Source organism: Lampetra planeri, chromosome 17, assembly GCF_965212315.1.
Source record: "Lampetra planeri chromosome 17, kcLamPlan1.2.h2, whole genome shotgun sequence".
NCBI classification, from domain to species: Eukaryota; Metazoa; Chordata; class Hyperoartia; order Petromyzontiformes; family Petromyzontidae; genus Lampetra; species Lampetra planeri.
Window position 1 is genome coordinate 4361609 of NC_136123.1, and position 19425 is coordinate 4381033.

At 43.0% G+C, this 19425-nt stretch overlaps 2 protein-coding genes across 10 annotated transcripts in view; both read right to left on the reverse strand.

Moving 5' to 3' along the window:
• Positions 1-1887: 1887 nt before the first annotated feature.
• Positions 1888-14439, reverse strand: FGGY (FGGY carbohydrate kinase domain containing). 5 transcript variants are annotated; one of them, XM_078601900.1, is made up of 16 exons: positions 14227-14439; positions 12103-12286; positions 10336-10447; positions 9796-9947; positions 8779-8864; positions 8012-8127; positions 7767-7895; positions 7385-7488; positions 6786-6893; positions 6578-6639; positions 6267-6417; positions 5773-5847; positions 4683-4803; positions 3912-4006; positions 3728-3789; positions 1888-2838 (listed from the first exon to the last, which is right to left on the reverse strand). In XM_078601900.1, exons 2-16 carry the CDS (start codon positions 12277-12279, stop codon positions 2739-2741), a joined length of 1650 nt encoding a protein of 549 aa, XP_078458026.1. In that variant the 5' UTR covers positions 12280-12286; positions 14227-14439; the 3' UTR covers positions 1888-2738. The 5 variants fall into 5 exon arrangements, with proteins under 5 accessions (XP_078458026.1, XP_078458025.1, XP_078458027.1 ...); XM_078601899.1 differs by lacking the exon at positions 14227-14439 and having other exon boundaries at positions 12103-12300; XM_078601901.1 differs by lacking the exons at positions 9796-9947; positions 12103-12286; positions 14227-14439 and adding an exon at positions 9537-9642 and having other exon boundaries at positions 10336-10426.
• A 1440-nt stretch (positions 14440-15879) lies between these two features.
• Positions 15880-19425, reverse strand: part of RIPK2 (receptor interacting serine/threonine kinase 2) — a 30052-nt gene continuing 26506 nt past the window's right edge. For all 5 annotated transcript variants that reach the window (XM_078601906.1, XM_078601905.1, XM_078601904.1 and 2 more), the window contains one exon: positions 15880-19302. In XM_078601906.1, the coding sequence (XP_078458032.1) occupies positions 19007-19302 (296 nt within the window). In that variant the 3' untranslated portion in view covers positions 15880-19006. The remainder of the gene's footprint in view (positions 19303-19425) is intronic.

The following is a 19425-nucleotide window of genomic DNA, read 5'->3' on the forward strand; positions in this document are numbered from 1 at the left end:
TTCGCCGTTTTACCTTATGTATGGTCGGGAAAACGTGCCGCCGGTGGATGTGCAATTGGGAACTGGGGTGAAGGGACCTCGTAAACCACTTCCTGAATACATTCAGGACACGGTTCGCCGAGTCACGGAGGCGCGGGAGAATGCCCGCGTGGCTACGGCCAAAGCCCAGGCCCGGAACGAGCGATATGCGCGACGGTCTGAGGGGGAGTGCCCTTGGAAGGTTGGGGACCTAGCCTGGCTTCATTGTCCACAGGTACGTCCGGGGACCTCGCCGAAATTGCACAAACCCTGGCATGGTCCCGTACGCCTCATTGCGGTTCCCAACCCACAGACAGCACGCGTCCAGATTGGGTCTCGTCGCTGGGTTGTGCATACGTCGCGCTTGAAACCATATGTTGCTCCCTTACATGATGCGTCATCCCCCAATGTTGCCTTGCCGGGGTCTGTTGCTGCTGACTCTCCCCTGCCTGCGTCCATTGATCTCGCTGGAGCGCCTGTCGTACCTGTTCCAGACAGGCCGGCCGTGACATTGCGGGGGACGAGGGGCCCTGCTCGGAGGACGCCTGCCAGGTCTGCGGGACCTTCGAGCCCTGCAGCCCTTCCGACCCAGCTGCGGGCACGGTCACAGGACAAGCCCAAGACTAACTCTTTAGGGACACGGGACGTCGGTGGACTTCCAGCTGCGACAGGGGGATTACCCCCTGTCGTTCCTCGACTTTCATCGCGTTCCCGTTCTGCGAGTGGGCCGCCGACCGTCCGGGACGGGCCGGCGACCCGCACACGTTCCAAATCGCTTACGTTTCGTTGAGTGTTGTTGTCTTGTTATTTTCTTCTTACAGTTGTATTTATTGCATGCTTTTGTACGATCGTTGATGTTGATTGCGTTGTTGTTGTTCTTGCTGTTACATTATATGCTTAGTGTCCTTTAGGGGGGGAAGCTCGGTTCGCCGCATTACGATTTGCTATTGGTCAGCCGAGGTCGGCTGGGATTTTTCTACGGGGGAGGGTGGTGTAATGCGGGCGTAAGCGACCTTCCGGAGGTGACGTCACGGGGGGTGGAGTCATGTGACGTGGGGGTAAGGTTCGGGGCTTTAAGCGGGTAAACCGGAAGGGGAAGGCAGTCGGGGTGTGAGCGGAAAAGAGTGAGGCCACGCGGGCAAGTGTGGAGAAGGGGGGGCGCCGACGGCGATCGGGAGCCAACCCCGAAGATAAGAGCAAGCTGCGGAGTGGTGTGCAGCTGGGGGAGGAGACAGCCAGGAGGGCTGCGAGTTAGAGGCAGCGGTGTGGCTGCCAGGAGGAGCTGCGGGGAGAGAGAGAGAGAGCAAGAAGCTGTGAGAGCTGCGGAGGGAGAAGAGCAACAGAGAGTACAGCCAAGGGGGGCTGTGTGAGAGAAACAGCAGCGGAGCTGCTGTTGGGGATCGGGCCGACATTGGAGTCAGCACCGTGGAGAAGCTACAGAGTAAAGACAGCCGTGTGGGTGTACAGCACGAACCGAATAATAAAGGACACTGAGCCAGACATCGTGGTCCAGTCGTTCATTACATAAGTAACATCGCACGACCACCAGGGCTCGCGACGGCTTTGTGAGGCCTTCATCCAGAATTGGAACGGGGCTGGTGATGAGGGCCGGTAAATTAGGTATGTAAGGATGCCCTGGAGATTAAATTACTGACGCTCATCAGACATGGGACCAAGCGTCTTGCATTGAATGTGTTCTGATAACACCTCTAGCCACGAGGAATTACAGGACGCCACAATGTCAAAATAGTCTTGAATCGGACCCTTGTTACAATTGATTACGAGGTGTGGGTGGCTCATTACAGGTTAAGGATGGTAAATCCAACAACAAATTTATCGGTTGATGAAAAAGGCAAATTCAAATGTGTGTACATTGCAATCACGTTTATTAAAATCACTTTATAAAAGTGTTATTACAGTAGAATGAAAAATCAGTATTTTGTATATTCATTTTGACAATTTTGCCATTGAAAAGTTGTACAATTCATAAACCTAATTGAATTTACTTAAGTGTTCATATAAGCAGTAATAGTGTACACAAATTACTGATCGTGTAAATACCAATTTAGATATCACCTTGCGACTTCATTTCATGAGTTAAAACATGAAGCGTGTTTAAAGTAATCCATTTGATTTAAAACTGAACAGAGTCAAGATTGGACGCAATTCCAAGCTCTCTAGGGCTCATATTCTTAGGTTTTTTCCATAACAAAGGCTCAGCCTCTTAAGCCTCACCTTACCATATTAATAAAAAGTGTGCCGTACTTGGCCCTTCCCCCCTCTCCAACCATTATATATACGGAGTGGTAGCTCTTGTAATCTCTCATTTACTTGATACAGCTGTCGTGGCTGACGGTTCCACCTGAAGACGGAAGCTTGTGTTGCCTCCGAAACGTCGTGATTTTTTTATTTTATTTTACTTTATTAATTTTAATGTTTTACCTACGTGACTTTATCGAAAAAACCTAAGAATATGAATCCTTGCAGTCACGAAAGCTTCAAATCTAGAATTCTCTAGGGCTCCCTCCAGTGGAGGCCCTTCGCCACGCCGTGATGGTGACGTGACCCAAGTCATTGCTGGGCTGCATATTTACTGGTCATAGTTACAAATCAGATTTGTGAATACACGTTCAATCAACGCATCGATAAATGAATACATTTTGTTCTTTGGCACAACTGTATTTACTAATAATTAATTATCGTAGTTCATCTGTCCTTGATTACGAGTTGGCATGGTGGTCCGCAGAACTCATAAGCGAGCGATACTCCAGTTGATTACGGCCCATGAGCATATACACCTTGTACTTCCTCTCATAAAAGCTGCACACAACACCAAATCAATATTTTAATTACGTGAATGGCATGTCAGGCACTAGTGTATATCAAATTAAAATAAGTTGACAACTGCAAGATTTGTTATTTCACATCGGCGACTTATAACACAATGTCTACTACAATTTATCACTAATATGTATCTGCATTCACAACAGCCTGCACACCACAATATGATGGTTAATAAAAATGTAAAGCCCTGTAAATCCACTGCAGGATCAAGCTTCCTAACCATGTGTCAGTCAAGGGGGTTGTTTGACCATACTTCACCACACAGCTCGGTGCAGGTGAAGGGGTTGAGAGGACAATTTGAGATATCACTTGCGACTGATATTAGCCATGGATGAAACATTAACTCAATTTTCTGGCCTCATATTACAATGTCAACAACTGCACGATTGCTCTATCCATCTCCGTTAATACACTTAAGGGGCCAGATTTATATTTTGATGAAAAGGCTAAAGCACACGGACTCAGAAAAATGCCCCTTGTTAGTAAAGAAAATGTGAACACTTTTTCACCATTTCGATTTAAAGCTTTCGTGACTGCAGGGATTAATCTTCTTGGTTCTTTCGGTAAAGTCACGTAGAATGGAAATAATCATTATATTAATATATTAATTTATTATATAATTGTATTATGTTTTATTTTTATTATTTTATTATTTCCATTCTACGTGACTTTACCGAAAAAACCAAGAAGACTTTTTCACCATTTTTCCAAATGCATTAAACAAGTAACTCTTCACCTACTTTATATACTGTATACATGTGACTGGCAATAAGAGGAAGCGGTGTTTTAAAAGCTTACTGCACTACTCCTGGTCACGGTTCTAAATCTAAACGAGACCAAGTTTTTTAAGTGTATAATGGCTTACCTCCTTACAGCAGGGTCTGGATGAATCACCTTGCCAACCCTTACCATGTGCTGCATTGCCTCCTGCAATTATGCACATCAATTCATAGTTGTCAGTGCTGCGATAAAAGCTGACTGATCCATAAGTATTCAGGATTATATTCGTAATTTACCACCGTCAACGGAAAAACACAAATGAGCCTCACCTGCATGGATGTAAAATCTTTAGAGGCGCAAGCTCCCAAAATGGCCGCCCCAACCACCACAGCCTCGGCCTCTGCTGGAAGCACAACAGGAAGACCTGCCGGCGAGAAACAAACACAACTTACCAACATATCGAGCACAAGCTATACATTTACTATCTCAACTGGTAGTGGTGTGTGGTTGTTTTACATGAACGCAGACATACATATGGTTTCTCACACAACTGAGCATGGGGTGACGCCAATCTCCTACCTATAACCCTGCTCTTTTAGTGGGATTCCACATGTGTATGGTGGTGGTGAGTATTTTCATTGAGCAAGTCCTCACAAAGTAGTACTCATTTTTATCGAAGCCAGAGTGATGAAGGGCCAAGTTGACCACTGCCTGGAATTATAACTCACACTGATTGAACGCTGTGCATCCTACTGATTAAAAAAAACTCAACATTTATTTTTCCTTAGCCATTAATATCCCACCACTAGTCAAAGGCCTCCACTATTTTCTTAAATTTTGCACAACTTCTTGTCACCTCCATCCAGTGTTCACATCTAAAGCCTTATAGTGTTACGTAAACAAGATACGTTGAACGTTTGACCAGAGTACGACGGTACATCATGCAAACGAGACCTCAACACGTGCAAAAGCTGGGGTTGCCACTTTTAACCATACACATTTATGAGAGGGTCCACCGTGCACACGTTTAATGAGGTAATCACCCGTTTCAGACAGGTTCATGGAGACATTCCAAGCAGTGTATGGGCATGTTGGCTTACCCGTGGCATCTGCATGTGCCTGCACGTACAATGAATTTTTGCTCAGCCCTCCACACATGAATATTGCGCTCACATTGTGGCCCGATTGTGTCATCGCATTAAGGATGTGGCGTGTCCCAAGCTATGGGTGGAAGACACAAACAGTTGGCATTATTACTTTAAAAAGGGTTATGCAGCCATGATCAATTCATATTTGTAAAACAAAATCGTAAAAAAAATGCTTGTGTTAATGTAAATGTATTCCCACAGCAGTTGATATTTCATGTTATTGTTTTTATATTACGCTTTTAAACATTTACCAGAATTGCAATTCAGGTTATATTTGTACAAGTGCCATTTACTCTTATAATAACTGTTTGGAAATGTAATAAGACAGATACAAATATGCAAGCCCTTAAAATGTTACTTAGACTTAAAACTTTCGTGACTGCAGGAATTTTTATTCTTGGTTCTTTCGGTAAAGTCACGTAGATAGGACTCAAAAATCTAAATTAAAAGCAAAAAAAAATTGTCAAATAAATGCCATTAGGAGAGAGTGAACAAATTTCGATTTAAAGCTTTCGTGACTGCAGGGATTCATATTCTTGGTTCTTTCGGTAAAGTCACATAGAAGGGAAACAATAATACAAATATAAAACAATAACATTCTCACGACGTTTCGATTGCAACACATTCTCACGACATTTTGATTGCAACACAATCGAAACGTCGTGAGAATTTTATTATTTTATATTTTGATTATTTTATTGTTTCCCTTCTACGTGACTTTACCGAAAGAACTATGAATATGAGAGTGAACAATTTTCAAGTTGAAATACATACTAGAGAAGCCATGTTGAGAACAACACATCAACCATAGCACCAACAGTAGCTGCTGCATAGGTTTTTGCGGATGCGCCACTGTATCGGTATTCGATTCATTTTCCGGTTGTACCATCTAGATTCAACTTCAAATCTAGATTGTACCATGTTGTCCTGCATGTCCGACGTTTCACTCCAAGTGATGGGAGTTTCATTACGCAGAACACTTGGCAAAACCAGAACTACATCGGAGAACCAACCCGTGATCGTCAAGTAGCTTTCAACTCACAGCAAGGGCTTGCAGGGTGGCCAAGTAGAGTTGCACCAGGCTATCACATGTGCGGCTCAAGTCCAAACCAATCACCTGAAGGTACAAGACAAGATGGGATTTCCCCATATTTAGACAATTGCATTGGCGTTATTTTATGTAGAGTACACCAGTTTAATATGATGCATCAACACTGCAATGAGAACAGCATGAAATACCAAGTAAAAATACAACTGGACCATCAGTCACAACTAATTACATTTTGCCAACACAACACTAGCCCAATCTGATAAGTAATCCCTCTCGTTACATACACAGAGGATGGTTGTGCAAAGCCACAAAGAAATAGGCAAGTTACCAAGACATTGTCATAAGTTAAAATGACCGTAAGTAAAAAAAAAATTTCCACAGTTATAGTACACAATGATTTCACAATCTGAAGCCTGTGGAGTTCAAAGCTCATAGTTGAGCAAGACTTTGATGGAAATGTAGATATTAATAACGTAAAACCGTACCATTCCCTTGCGGGAAGAGTCGGCTAGCGGGGATCGGTTGCCATGGAAATCCGGGCACACGTGGAGGTCAGAAGTCAAAGTAGCAGGTGGAGCTCCCTCAGTTGCCATAGAAACCACTTGCCGATTCAGCCATTCATAGGTTGACTGACCGCTGGTATAATACAAAAGGATTAAAGTTAATATGTGGAAGGTGTATGGATTTTATTATGATGGCACAAGTGCATGGGTTTATCTTAAGATATGGCAGAATTAAATTTCTACTTCTGTTGTGATGAGGCGCAGTCATAAATCAAATTTGATGAAAACGTCACCTGGCATCAGCAATTTTCTTCAGCTCATTGTATGCAGGATGACCAGCCACTATATGTTCAATCTGTACACGACAAGACATTGACACACACAAACAATTATTCTTGCATACACATGCATGCCAGAACACATGCACACACACACACACATGCAATCGTCAATGTCATTCTGCCACAGTTGTGTAATGTATGTGATGGATGGATTAGAGACCAGGCTTCCTGTGGCACTCTGTCCTCCCTCGTTGAGCCAAAGTCCAGGAAGCACGACGGAGAGGTACGGCCCCCACACACCACCCACAAACAGCGCCTTGTCGCTCAACTGTGCGAACAGCAGCAAAGAGGGTGATGGCGAGTCAGAATAAGAAGACTAAAGATGGTACAGAATTATTCTTGATTACAGACGAAACGTCTACATGCATACGCAAACCTTTGTCGATCCATTTCTGGATGAGGGCCTCCCCACGCTGCGTTCGTCGTTTTTGTAACCCAACTTAACATGCTGGTCAGTGCAGGTTGTGGGAACTTATAAGTACGGTACAAAAAATGGGGTTTGCTGCTTGTTTTGCTAATGTTGGTCACCCACTATTAAATCACAGATAATCACACAAATGTGTAGCCAACACTAATGGCCCGTAAAACAAATCATCTCGAAAATTAAGAGTGAAAATAAACTTTTCTTGAAAATAAAATGCTTTATTCTAAATAAAAAATGTATCACGTGTTTGTAAAGCACAATATTACATTTGAAAGTATGTACCATTTTGCGTTTAAAATATTGTTTATAAGCAATACATTTGGTGGCAAACTTACAGCCATGTGACAGGTTGATGTGCCACCAATCATTGATAACCGTGCTGTGATTGGCTGGCTTTCACAGGCCAGGCCCAAACCAGTGACGTCTCCTCCAATCACACCTAGGCAAACATTGACAGCCTCACACAAATGAAAATTCCAATTAAACTTCACGGTTCTGTAGGTTCATACCCACATTTCTTCCACGAGTCTTTTTTTCTTAACTACATATAAGGTCGGCATTATTTCACAATAAAAGCAGCTAAAACAATCTTTCAATATCCTTGGGATCATAGGGTTATGTGAAAAGCTAATTACATCTAAATCATGTTTTTGTTGTTGTTGCAGAGACACCCTGCAAATGTATGACAAGGAGTTCATCCCAGGGACAGTCACTCACCGATAGTGCCGGCATGTGCATCGATGAGAGCAGCTCCCACAGCAGTGCCAGGTTGAAGGCCCAGCTCATCGGCTGCATGCATGGTCAGGCCCCCTGATAGGGGCTGGCCAGGTCCCAGGAAGTCAACACCTGCATGGGTCAATGCACGCACGTACGTACGTACGGATGGATGGACGACTGCAGCTCTGTGCTAATACATTTGCTCGCACACTCCGGGGAGTCGTTACTGTGTATGCCTCCCCCACCTATTCTTGAATATCCTTCTTGGCAAATGTCAGATAATCCAATCTCATCCCAGAAAGATTGATCCCATCCACTGTCCACGTTATAAGTCCATTTGCACACCACACAGCAGAGAGATCTGCAATTGCACAACGGAGAAATTGTATGCATCACTGTGCACTAAATTAAACAATTGACAACACAATACGAAATCCTGTTTGAATCCGAAATTTAGCCAAGTAAACACTCGTTATATGCACAAGAGCGAACGATGATGCCTTATCAACTTCAATGAAAAAATTCACGCGAGTTTACATGCCAATATTCTCCAGTTTGTTCATCAGTATGTTGCTGTTTACTGCGCACATAATAACCAGTTGTCTCGTGGCTTATCACTTGGATGGGTGCAAGAAAACGTAGTCTTTTTTTACATTTAGAGTGGCACACTGAAAGGCTATTAGCAAAAAACATCACTTGGTTGGTGCAGACGTTGATAAAGGCTTCCTCTACTCATGTACTATATGATTACACATTTACAGAAGGATATCTTGAGTTTTTTGTTCTTATTCAACTCAGACTAGCAAATTGAAGGAGCTGGCCTTTATATTTCAAATGCAGTTTCAAGCAAGGACAATATTCGGAGGAGATGCAAAAGTCAGTTGATTTTTAGCACTTGGTACAGTGATTTGTGTGTATGTTGAACTTAATGGGCACCATACAGAGCCAACCGTGCTAATTAGAGGCACGGGAAATAGTATGAGATTGCAAGTGACAATGTGATGATTATGACCTGGTCAGAGATCCTGTTGCCTTCCACGTCAAGAAATCCGGAAGATCAAAAAAATGCCGTGCCTTCTTCCACGAGTCTGGGAGGTTCTAAAGAATTAAATTAAATCATGGTACATAACTGTTATACTGTTGTGTAATATATGCAAATACTTATTGCTGAACTTTTGACTTGAAGACAATTAAAAAGACAGCGCTCCTGCATTTTGACACATGCAAAGCTTGTGTCTCCCAGAATAGTCTAACGCGAAAATTAAGTTTCGTAAATTAGAAAACGCCTTTACAATCACAGGCAGGTGCTACGCACGACAATGTTTTAGTGTTATCACTGCAATTATGTATTCGCATCAGCACATCACACGGACACTGTGGTTACAAATGGGGACTCAAAGATACCCCACAGTGCGAAAGTGGTGCACCTCAAATGATGGAACATCTCTTGAACAACTGTTCAATGTTACTCATTCCTCGGAAACATCTCAGGGACTTACTCTGCATCTTTAAAAACTCTTGACTGGATATACAAAACTTAACATGATCCAGTCAAACATTGCTATTGCACCAAACGACATCATTGATGTTTTCAAATGTATGGGTATCATTTTGCAGTGATGTAAATGGAGTTCTGTAATGCATTGTCTAGACTTTTGTTCACATTAATTAAGCTTAAAACTTTTAGGTATCCATCTACAAGATTAAGAGATATTAATTTTTTGAGTTGTATATTTAGTCCTTTAACAGCAAACATTATGCACAACTTACGCGTGGTTGTATACGAATCATCACATAGAATCAGAATCTGTATTTATACTCGAGGAATCCGATGAGGTACAATGCTCTTTTTCACAGTTGTCCAGTACGGGCAGGTCTAAACGTTACAACAACACACAATATAAAAACCCGATAAGAGTGTAAATGATAGGAAAGGTAAGCAAATGACTGATTAAAATATACAAATCAAACGAAACAATTTTTATCTTACCAGGTAAAGCCCACTGAGCTATTACTTATTTTGTCTCACCCGTTTAAGCCACAGCAGTTTTGGTGGCTGCATCTCAGGAGACATGACCCCGCCGAGTGATGCCAAGACCGCATGTCGCGTGCAATTTATCTGGTCCGCCTCACCGATGGCACGGTGGTCGCACCACATCACAATATTACGGCACCTTTCCCCTGTGTAAGAGGCATCAGGGTATTTCGCCATTAATGTTGTCAGTCAATGTTGGGAGTTAATGTAATAGATCATTATTACAGCTTCGTCCATTGTCAACGATAATGAGCGCAGGTGTTTGGCCTCCTGCATTCTGTGCACTCATTCTCCTGTTCATGCGTGTGCAATACTATTATCATGAGTTTTAGAGTCACGTTTATAACACTTTACTGGGCACATTTGCCATCAGTACAAACAAATAGGCAATAAATACACCTATACTAGGAAGACTAAAATTAATACCAAAATTCAGAAGTTTTTATTTGTATAAAAAATTGTGCCGTGTGTAAGAATATCAGGCACTAACCTAAATAAAGCAAAGTGTCAGTTAATTTTAAAGGTGCCAATTACCTTCTTCATTAACTGGAAGCGGGCCAAAGTTTTCATCCAGAACCACCAGCGAGCATGTGGCATCAAAGCCTATCCCACGTATCTGATGCACGTCCACATTTGTGGTCACTTGCTGCATACAATGAAGACGTGGCAAAGTGAGGTGGGAGAGAAAATAAGAAAAAAACAAGGAATATTAATTTGGTAGTAAGTGCAGTACTAAAACACAGGCACTGAATATACTGCTGCACTCAAATGAAATGGTAAAAAGGTTCCACAAAATGATGTAATATTAACAGTAACTGAATTTATATGTTCACATGCTGAATTCCATATTGGAAGTCTGTGCATTAACACGGGAGGCACATTCTCACATTCGGCATACTCACAATTTCATGAATTGTCACGATTAGGGGGTCATAGATGTGGAATATTGTGCCAGGGCATTTTGTGAGAAAAAAACAAAAATGCATTTACGAAAGTGCCAATTCTGAACCTTATACCATGGGAAGCAAAGAACAGCACACATATATATGCAATTCCATGTGTTTGCAGGATGCAACTTAATTTATTGATTAGGGAAAGGGAACTCCCTACCAATATGACCAAAACCACAGCTCTTTTCTATTGTTCAGATTTGTCCATAAGACACCTGTGCAAAATGGAGTACTGAATATTAAACAGCCTACACCTTTGCAGGTGTTACAGACAAATAGTAATGGGCGAGTGAACGTGCGGTATGATGTATTTTGGAAAGGGGTTTACAAAGTAACCAATCCTGGCACAGTTAAAGAACTAACCCTGGCACAGCTGGGTATACAAGACTATTCACATTTGTTTGATAGTGCAAAGGTATCTGCAACTGAAGACGTTGCACAAAGTAAGAGGACATGTCCATTACGGGGACCACCTAAAAAGGCAGGCATGTTTCTAAGTGTGCGATTGAACACACACTTCTATAAAAGTAAGTCTTCCACTTGGACTTGTGGTGGAGAGTTATCAACATTTACGGCTAACTTGTTAAATTCGTTGTACATTAAACTTCGCCTTTTCAGGCACACGCAAGACTAATGACAGAGTAGCAACCGAAGGAGGGGAACAATCCCAACTGGATACAAATGGAGTGTTGAAAACGGCACCGGTGTAGAAGCTAAACGGAGTGTTGCGTTGCAAGACCATGAGAGACGGCGATGGCTTGGAGAGACCTTGACACAATGGAAGATATTCTTGGTTCCACCATTGGAAAAAGGCGCCTTTTGGCGTCATCTGGTCCAACCCATGTGAGACTAGGCTCTAAGGAAAGCTGTCTCGGGTGTGGACCAATCAACTTCAAGGACAGTGCATACATTATCAGAGTTATGATTTTTGTTTGCATTATGACTGCAGGTATTGTGGTCTATGCAAACATGACTCCTTGTAAAAAAGGTGTCAGTTTTGTTGCCAGATAGAAGGGTAAATTTTTTTTATCATATTCTTGGTTCTTTCGGTAAAGTCACGTAGAAGGGAAATAATAAAGATATAAAACAATAAAATTCTCAAGACGTTTTGACTGCAACACAAGCAATCGTCATCAGGTGTGAAATCCACAGCAAGAAAATATGCGGATTTCACACCTGATGATGATTGTTTGTGTTGCAGTCGAAACGTCGCGAGAATTTTATTGGTTTATATTTTTATTATTTTATTATTTCCCTTCTACGTGACTTTACCGAAAGAACCAAGAATATGAATCCCTGCAGTCACGAAAGCTTTAAATCACGATGGAAGATGTTGGGGTGCAGCGATTACCCTGACGACGTGACAACACGCCCGCCACACGTCCTGCGAGTCTTGCTCATAGCGGCCAGCCTGCGGTTGATGGACACGTATCTCCTCTGAGGCCCATGCGTGCACCATGCCGTCGCGATCGACCAGGCCAGCCCGCACGCTCGCAGTGCCAACGTCCACCCCCACGTACCATGCCATCGGTAGCCTGAGGGACAGCATCCACGCCGTTATCAGTGCAGTTTGAGAACAAGTTTCAAGTTCAAGTTAATTTATTGGGTATAGCCCTGTGAGCCATTCGGCTCTTGAATCGGGTGCAACCGCAACAAACAAAAACATGAACAAAAAACATCTTAAAGTGAATATGTGACTGAGTGCAAACAGAAAATCCAAGAAAAGACAGCAAAATATTGCAGAAAAAACACCGTACACCAATGCTGTGTGCAAAAATCCGGCATGATGTCCGACGTTTTGCTCCACGTGCTGGAAGCTCCTTCAGGAACTGAATGGAGCAGTTCACATTGCGTAATTAAGAATGTGAGCCGATACATGCAGTTGCTGAAGCTCTGAGCACGTCACGCGAAATTTTGTCCGTCTCGAATAACCCGCAGTACAACCAGAAAACACATCAGAGAAGTTATGCAGCACAACAGTGAAACCCCATTTCATAAAATGCTCATAAAAATAATAGGCTAACTTTGTTCCTGTAGCTACTGAAGTTGAAAATGCACTGATTTTAGCTCTACTCTTGCAATAATGTGACATTTATAAACGCCAATTACTCATTGAGGTAGGAGAGCCTCAATCATTCTCAGGACTCATGTTCAGGAGGCCCAGTAACCCCTGACTCAAGTGGCTTTGTGGGATTCTACGGTACCGGGCGAAGCCCCACGCACATCAGCGGGTCACACGCTTCACCCAAGAATCACTCCCTCTTGGCCACTCTCCCATCTCCTTATGAAGCTGAAAAGTCCAGATCGTGAGTGCCGCGAATTTCTCCGAAAACCAATTACGGCAATAAACCCCATTGGCGTCTCCCCACATTTCACGTCGTTTCTCAAATTTACGTCGTCATCTTCTTGGTTCTTTCGGTAAAGTCACGTAGAAGGGAAATAATAAAATAATAAAAAATTAAATAATGTTTTATTTTTATTATTTTATTATTTCCCTTCTACGTGATTTTACCGAAAGAACCAAGAAGATGAATCTCTGCAGTCACGAAAGCTTTAAATCGAAATTTACGGCGTCACTTTATATGAACGCCGCTCTTCGATTTTGCGTCGCCTCGACCCCACACTTACGTCGCTGGCAGCAACGTCTCGTCCTCTCTCGATATCCAGTGGTATCTCAGATCTTCGCCTCCACCACCACCTACTTACCCCCATAAATCGCTTTGATTTCACGTCGTTTGGAAAATTCGTCAGAAACGCATCTCCCGACGTCAACCCCGGGGGGGGCTTTTTGTCGACACTGGCGCAAATTCACACGCGGCCAAAATACGACGTTTTCATGCCGAGGAGAGGGGAGGTCTAAAGTTTAAGGTGAAACTTGGAGGGGTTCTAAATTTGCAGGTGAAACTTACACGAGAAGTGATTAAACGGCGTGTCTACATCCCAGCGCCCTTCTTAAATCCACTGCTGGATGAGGGCCCTCCACACGCCCTATCGTCATGGGGGGGGGGGGGTGTTTGTTTCGACCATACTTCGCCACGTGGGTCAGTATCAAGGTTGGTGTGCCAGGTCAGGTTGAGATATTCACTTCCAAAGCGACGAGGTCGCGTTCACAGTCGAGCGCGCTAACCGCTACGCCACCGCTCCCCTCCCCTCCCCCCCCACTCAGTACCGTACATTGCAAGTGATTTGGAGAAACAAAATGTTTTTAAAAGGACAACTTTAGGCGACTCGTTTACAGAATCGCAACGGTGCTGGGTTGGCCACAGCACGCTGCGTAAGCGATACCTTTGTCAAGGAGACACACTCCACGTTCCCAGACCGAGGACCAGGACAGTTCACAAGGAAAACTACACCGGAGCCACCCCACCCCTTACAAATCTGTCAATAGTCATGTCCACCAATGTACACATATATCCTTGCATGTTAAACCGTAACAATCGCACGCGCGTGTAACGTTAAGCGAGTGTCAACGTACGTGAAGGCCGAGTCGTAACAACTTCCAACTTCGCCTCGTCAGCGAACTCGCAGGGAGCGTCTTCCCGAAGAATCTTCCAGCAGCCGGAGGGTTTCTTCTTCTTATTCCTCCTCCTCTGCTTCTTCTCCTATTATTTTTTCTATTTTTCGTGACTTTACCCAAAGAAACCAAACAGTATGGATGGATTCCTGCAGTCACGAAAGCCTCCGTGTCGTGTTTTTGTTCATCCGCTCGGTAGATGTCTTCCGGAACCGGTAGAGAAACATTCCAGAACGGGGAGAGGAGTCAATCACCCAACCGGTAGCCACTCTGATACTGGTAGGAACCTCCTGGTTACACCAGCCCACAGGGGATTATTGTGTCCGTCCGTCCATCGTGCAGGGAGGGGCTGGGTGGGGAGGGGAGGGTGGGTGGGGAGGGGCTGGTTTGGGTAGGGTGGGGCTGGGTGGGGAGGGGTGGGGAGGGGCTGGGTGGGGAGGGGCTGGTCACCCCGTGGTGCCCTTATAAAACTCAACGTTTAACCTACTCACGCCGGCTTGTGCCCGCCCGCACAGTCGGGCATATTTGCGGAATACACCACGCCGCCGTTGACCTTGGCCATTGACCGAGCAACCCAACGTTCCTACCAGCTCCCTCCACAAGGAATGTGTTCGGGGCAAGGTTTCGGGACGGGGCACATCGAGAGCCCGCTAGTAGGTTCCAGAAGGGGGACGTGGCCGTGGGCGGAGCCAGGCCACGCTGACAGTATAAGAGGCAACCCTGGGAGGGGACCTCGGGGCTGTCGTTTGGAGCGGGATCCCAGTCATTGCTATTGAAAATCGTCGACATCGTCGCTGTAGTCTCGTCACCTTCGTCGATGTCGTCTTCACCTGATATTGCGCTGCTAGAGGGTAGTTGGCTGTCTCGGTTCAGCGCCGTCAGTGTCAGACGGCTAGTGTTGTGTATAGGCTACGTGACTTTACCGAAAGAAGCAAGAATATGAATCCCTGCAGTCACGAAAGCTTTAAAAAAATAACTTACGTAGAGTTGTGTTTTAAGAGAGAGGGAAGGGTGTGTACCAGCGTAGGGTGTGTATTGTGCAAAGGGTGCTCGATTTAATGAAAGAACTGCCTCTAAGAACTTGCTTTTCTAAGTCAGTCACTACACACACAGTCGCAGGGATTTCGCTACGGATACATACTCTTTGTTTTCCATTTGTCCCTCCAACATATCTTCTATCTTCCAGTGAACGTATTGAATGTGACTTGCTTTGATCAAATTCATCTTGAGTCTCACTTTGCACCCATCTTTAAGTTTTAACTGTAATTTCTGAAATGTGTTTTCATCAGATGTTATTATGACTGTCCCCGGCAAATCTGAGATAGTGAATATTTTGGGATATTTTAGGATAAACATTTTCGCTAAAGTTATGCACATAAAAATCCAGTGTTTTTAAAAAAATTTGACTGAAACAATGCATATAAATGTAGAAAAACATAATTTGCATACATTGAAAAAATATTTGTAAACAAGCACTATTAGCCTTAACATTAAGCGATTAAGTGATGTACCATTACCTACTTTTCACCATATTCCTTGCAAAATTGCAAACATTTCAATGGACTTTTATCTTCACTCAATAAACAACCAACTCAGGACAAAGATGCCCAAATATGTGTTTAACATTTTAATAAAAGGCACAGTCCCGTATATCCCACACGTGGGCCACTATTTGGGGCCTCCTGGTGTAACAATCGCAGCAAGGCCACGTCAATGACAATTGCTGAGCAAAAATAAATACCAAAAAGGAGGGCCCACTCGTTATGCACCACAACATTTGTCTACATTCCCCACCCACACTCCTGCAGGGGGTAACGCAAGAATAACACAACATACACCTGCTGCAAATCTTTTATCTTAACTTATTGTTTTGCTATGGCTGTTTAATAGAATCACCCCCCCCCCCACCTCCAGTGATTCAAAGTTTGGGGTTGCAATCAGAGAGTCGTTTTGCCTCATTTTAACATCCCGTTTGGATTTTCTTGCTAAAATGAACAAAATGTAATCTCTATTTTGCAGTTTTGTTCACTGTAAAAAAGATTGCAACCGTCCATAAGTTGTAAATTGATTCTCACACGCACGAATCGACGCCTCGTATTGTGAGGATAAAGTATTTTAATCTAACAGATCCAGCATTACATGCCGAGCGCTGACTGCAGGTCTAAACTCAGCAGCAATATCCCAGAAATTATTTTTACTGGCTGCCTGTCACAATGTGTTATTTCACAGACTGACATATTATTATCCTAAGACATGGTCAATCTGTTGCTGGATGAAGGCATCCACAATTCGTCACCATCTCTCGCGATGCTTGCGACGTCTTTGCAACGTGAACGTGGAAATGGTGAGCTTCAACTGCTGCAAATACTCCATGTTCATGGACGATAACATGACACGTTTATATGAGCTGAGGAGATTAGCACATAAATGCGAGAATTATGGTTATTAATATTCTGCAGACATTACTGGTAAACTTGTAGCACTCGTAACTTGCAAATTGCTCTCGGCGAGATAGCGAAGCATTTAAAAAAAAACTTTTGTTACACATTACAAGAACTGGGAAGTGCTATTTATAAACACTGCAATGCTAAAAATCGCTATTTCCTGTTTAATTTAGATTTAGAAAATGTTTTTTTTATTAAATACAACAGATTAGCAAAAAATATGAACTCCAACCATGCTTATATAACAACACCCAAATGAAAACCACGGAATGGTCAATCCTTTTAGTGTTTACAAAACGGATAAAGACAGAAATTTACTCTGAAAAAGTATTGCATTACCAGTCTGGCAAATCCTCAAACATGTAAAAAAACACTTCTCTTAAAATGTAACTTGGAATTAAATACAATTGTGGAGAAGAAATAATATACTATTTAAGAATATTTTATGTAAGAATTTTACCTTTCAAAAAAAATGTACATAGCATCTTCACTGCTTTGCAATTAAATATATCCTAGGCAAAGTGGAGTGGTATACAATATTTCAAGGGGATGCTGCAGGAAACAATTAAAATAGCATAACACAAGGTAATATCTGGAGATATTCAACCAAGATCAAAGATCACGATGTCACCATAGCCAAAGCCAACGATGGCCACCGCATGTCACTGCCAAGGTTTTCTAACCTACGCCAGATCGTGCATCTGCTGGACAATCCATATTGTAATCTCCCAAGATGTGCCTTAACAGTATCTTAGGTCTTTCCCTTAGTTACCAGATTCGTGGAAAACAACTCCAATGTATGCCTTGATAATCGGAACCTCACCCATCCTGCACGCATGTCCTACCTGGCACAATTGTATTTTCCGAATGATATCTGAGGATGTTTGTCTTAATCCAGTTCCCATTGTAAACACACACAATTCGAATTCTTTCCAATGCTTCATGCTGAAACCATTGCTTTGTTATGGTTAAGGTGATCAGTCAAACTCCAGAAATCTCACAGCCTACCTCTTGACCATTGATGAGGGGATAGAAGATGTCACCGAATACCAGATGGAAAAGCAAATTCTGAAAATATAAAAGATACTTCATAATAAAGTTTTTTGGTTCGATCGCGTTATTTATAAATGTGTCGCAACCCTCCACCACCCGACACGGCCAATCAGTAAAAAATGTGTTACGTTGACAAAAGACAAATAATTCACTACTTTAGCCCACCTCTGATTTCTGCATTGGGTATAGTGTTTGGGTTCAGTTATTAAATAATACACATTACAACTAATTACTAATCTATAACTGATTACTAATCAAAACAATTAACTGATTACTAATCTGTTATACTAATATGATCTCTGCATCTGATTGGGTTAAATGATGACGTCATCCTGATGCTCTATTTAAGACCCGGAGCAGATGGAGGGCTTCACTATTCTGGCAAATTGCCCGATGATGCTGGATGTAATAACCAGCGGAACGTCGTACTACTCAAAAATTGTAAATGTTGTGGATTCACTCTTCCAACACACTGGTGGGCTAAAGTAGTGAACTATTTGTCTTTTCTCAACGTGACACATTTTTTACTGATTGGCCGTGTCGGGTGGTGGAGGGTTGCGAACACATTTTAAAATAACGCGATCTAAACCCAAAAACCTTTATTATGAATAATATTGGTCGCGAAAGCCTACGGGATAAAATATACTCTTTGCATAGCTTATTGAAAAATAAGGAACGTTTGTAAAGCTGAGATAATTTTAAAGTGTTATCTAATGGTCATCAAAACAATCAAAACAATAACGTTAAACATCAATACCGTACATTATTACACCAATTTAACACGTAGGCTTTCGCGACCAATATTATTCATAATATAGGTTTTTGGGTGAGATCGCGTTATTTATTTAACGCGATCTGACCCAATAACCTATATTTTGAATTAAGGCGATCTGACCCAAAAACCTATATTATGAATTATTACAACAGCCATTACGATAACGATCATAACCGTGTGAACATGATTAAAATAAGAATAATTTAGAACCCTTTGTCAATCCACTCAGGATGCAGGCCTGCCTATGTTGTGTCATTCATGGGAATTGTTTTTACAATACTTCACCGCAGTAGTGAAATAACCAGGGCAACCGTTGGGTTCGAATTGCAAACTCCCTGCAATAAGCGGCAAATGCGTCACCGCTTGGCCATGTCGCTGTGTGTATGTTCAACTTCTTTCGCACCGTACGTAGCCAACCGTGCTAATTCGAGGTGAAGAGGAAAATGTCTGTTGAAGCAGGAGCACGGTCCTAGCTGGGCAAAGTGGGGAAGGGCTTGAGTCCCATCTGCTTGTTCAAGAAAAGCTTGTGTACGATGATGTTGGCGACGGGCTCTTGTGTGGGTAAGGAGGGGCTGTAGGTGTCCAGGAGGCGGCGAACCTTGGCCGTGCGAGTTGGCTGTGTCAACACGGACTCGTAGTCTTCCCGCATGATGAGGTTGCGCGCCACGAGGGAGTCCATAATCTGGTTGAGGCAAGCCTCTGTCATCTGCTGGATGATCAAGTCCCGTCTTTGCATGACCCACGCGCACACCTCCGGTAAAGGCACTGCAAAGAGGCGAGATATGTAAAAATATGTAACACATGCAGGGGGTTTCCAATTCACTTGATGAAAATGAGTGTGTTTAAGTTAAAGGGCATTTGGAAAACAGGATGGATATACATGTGTAA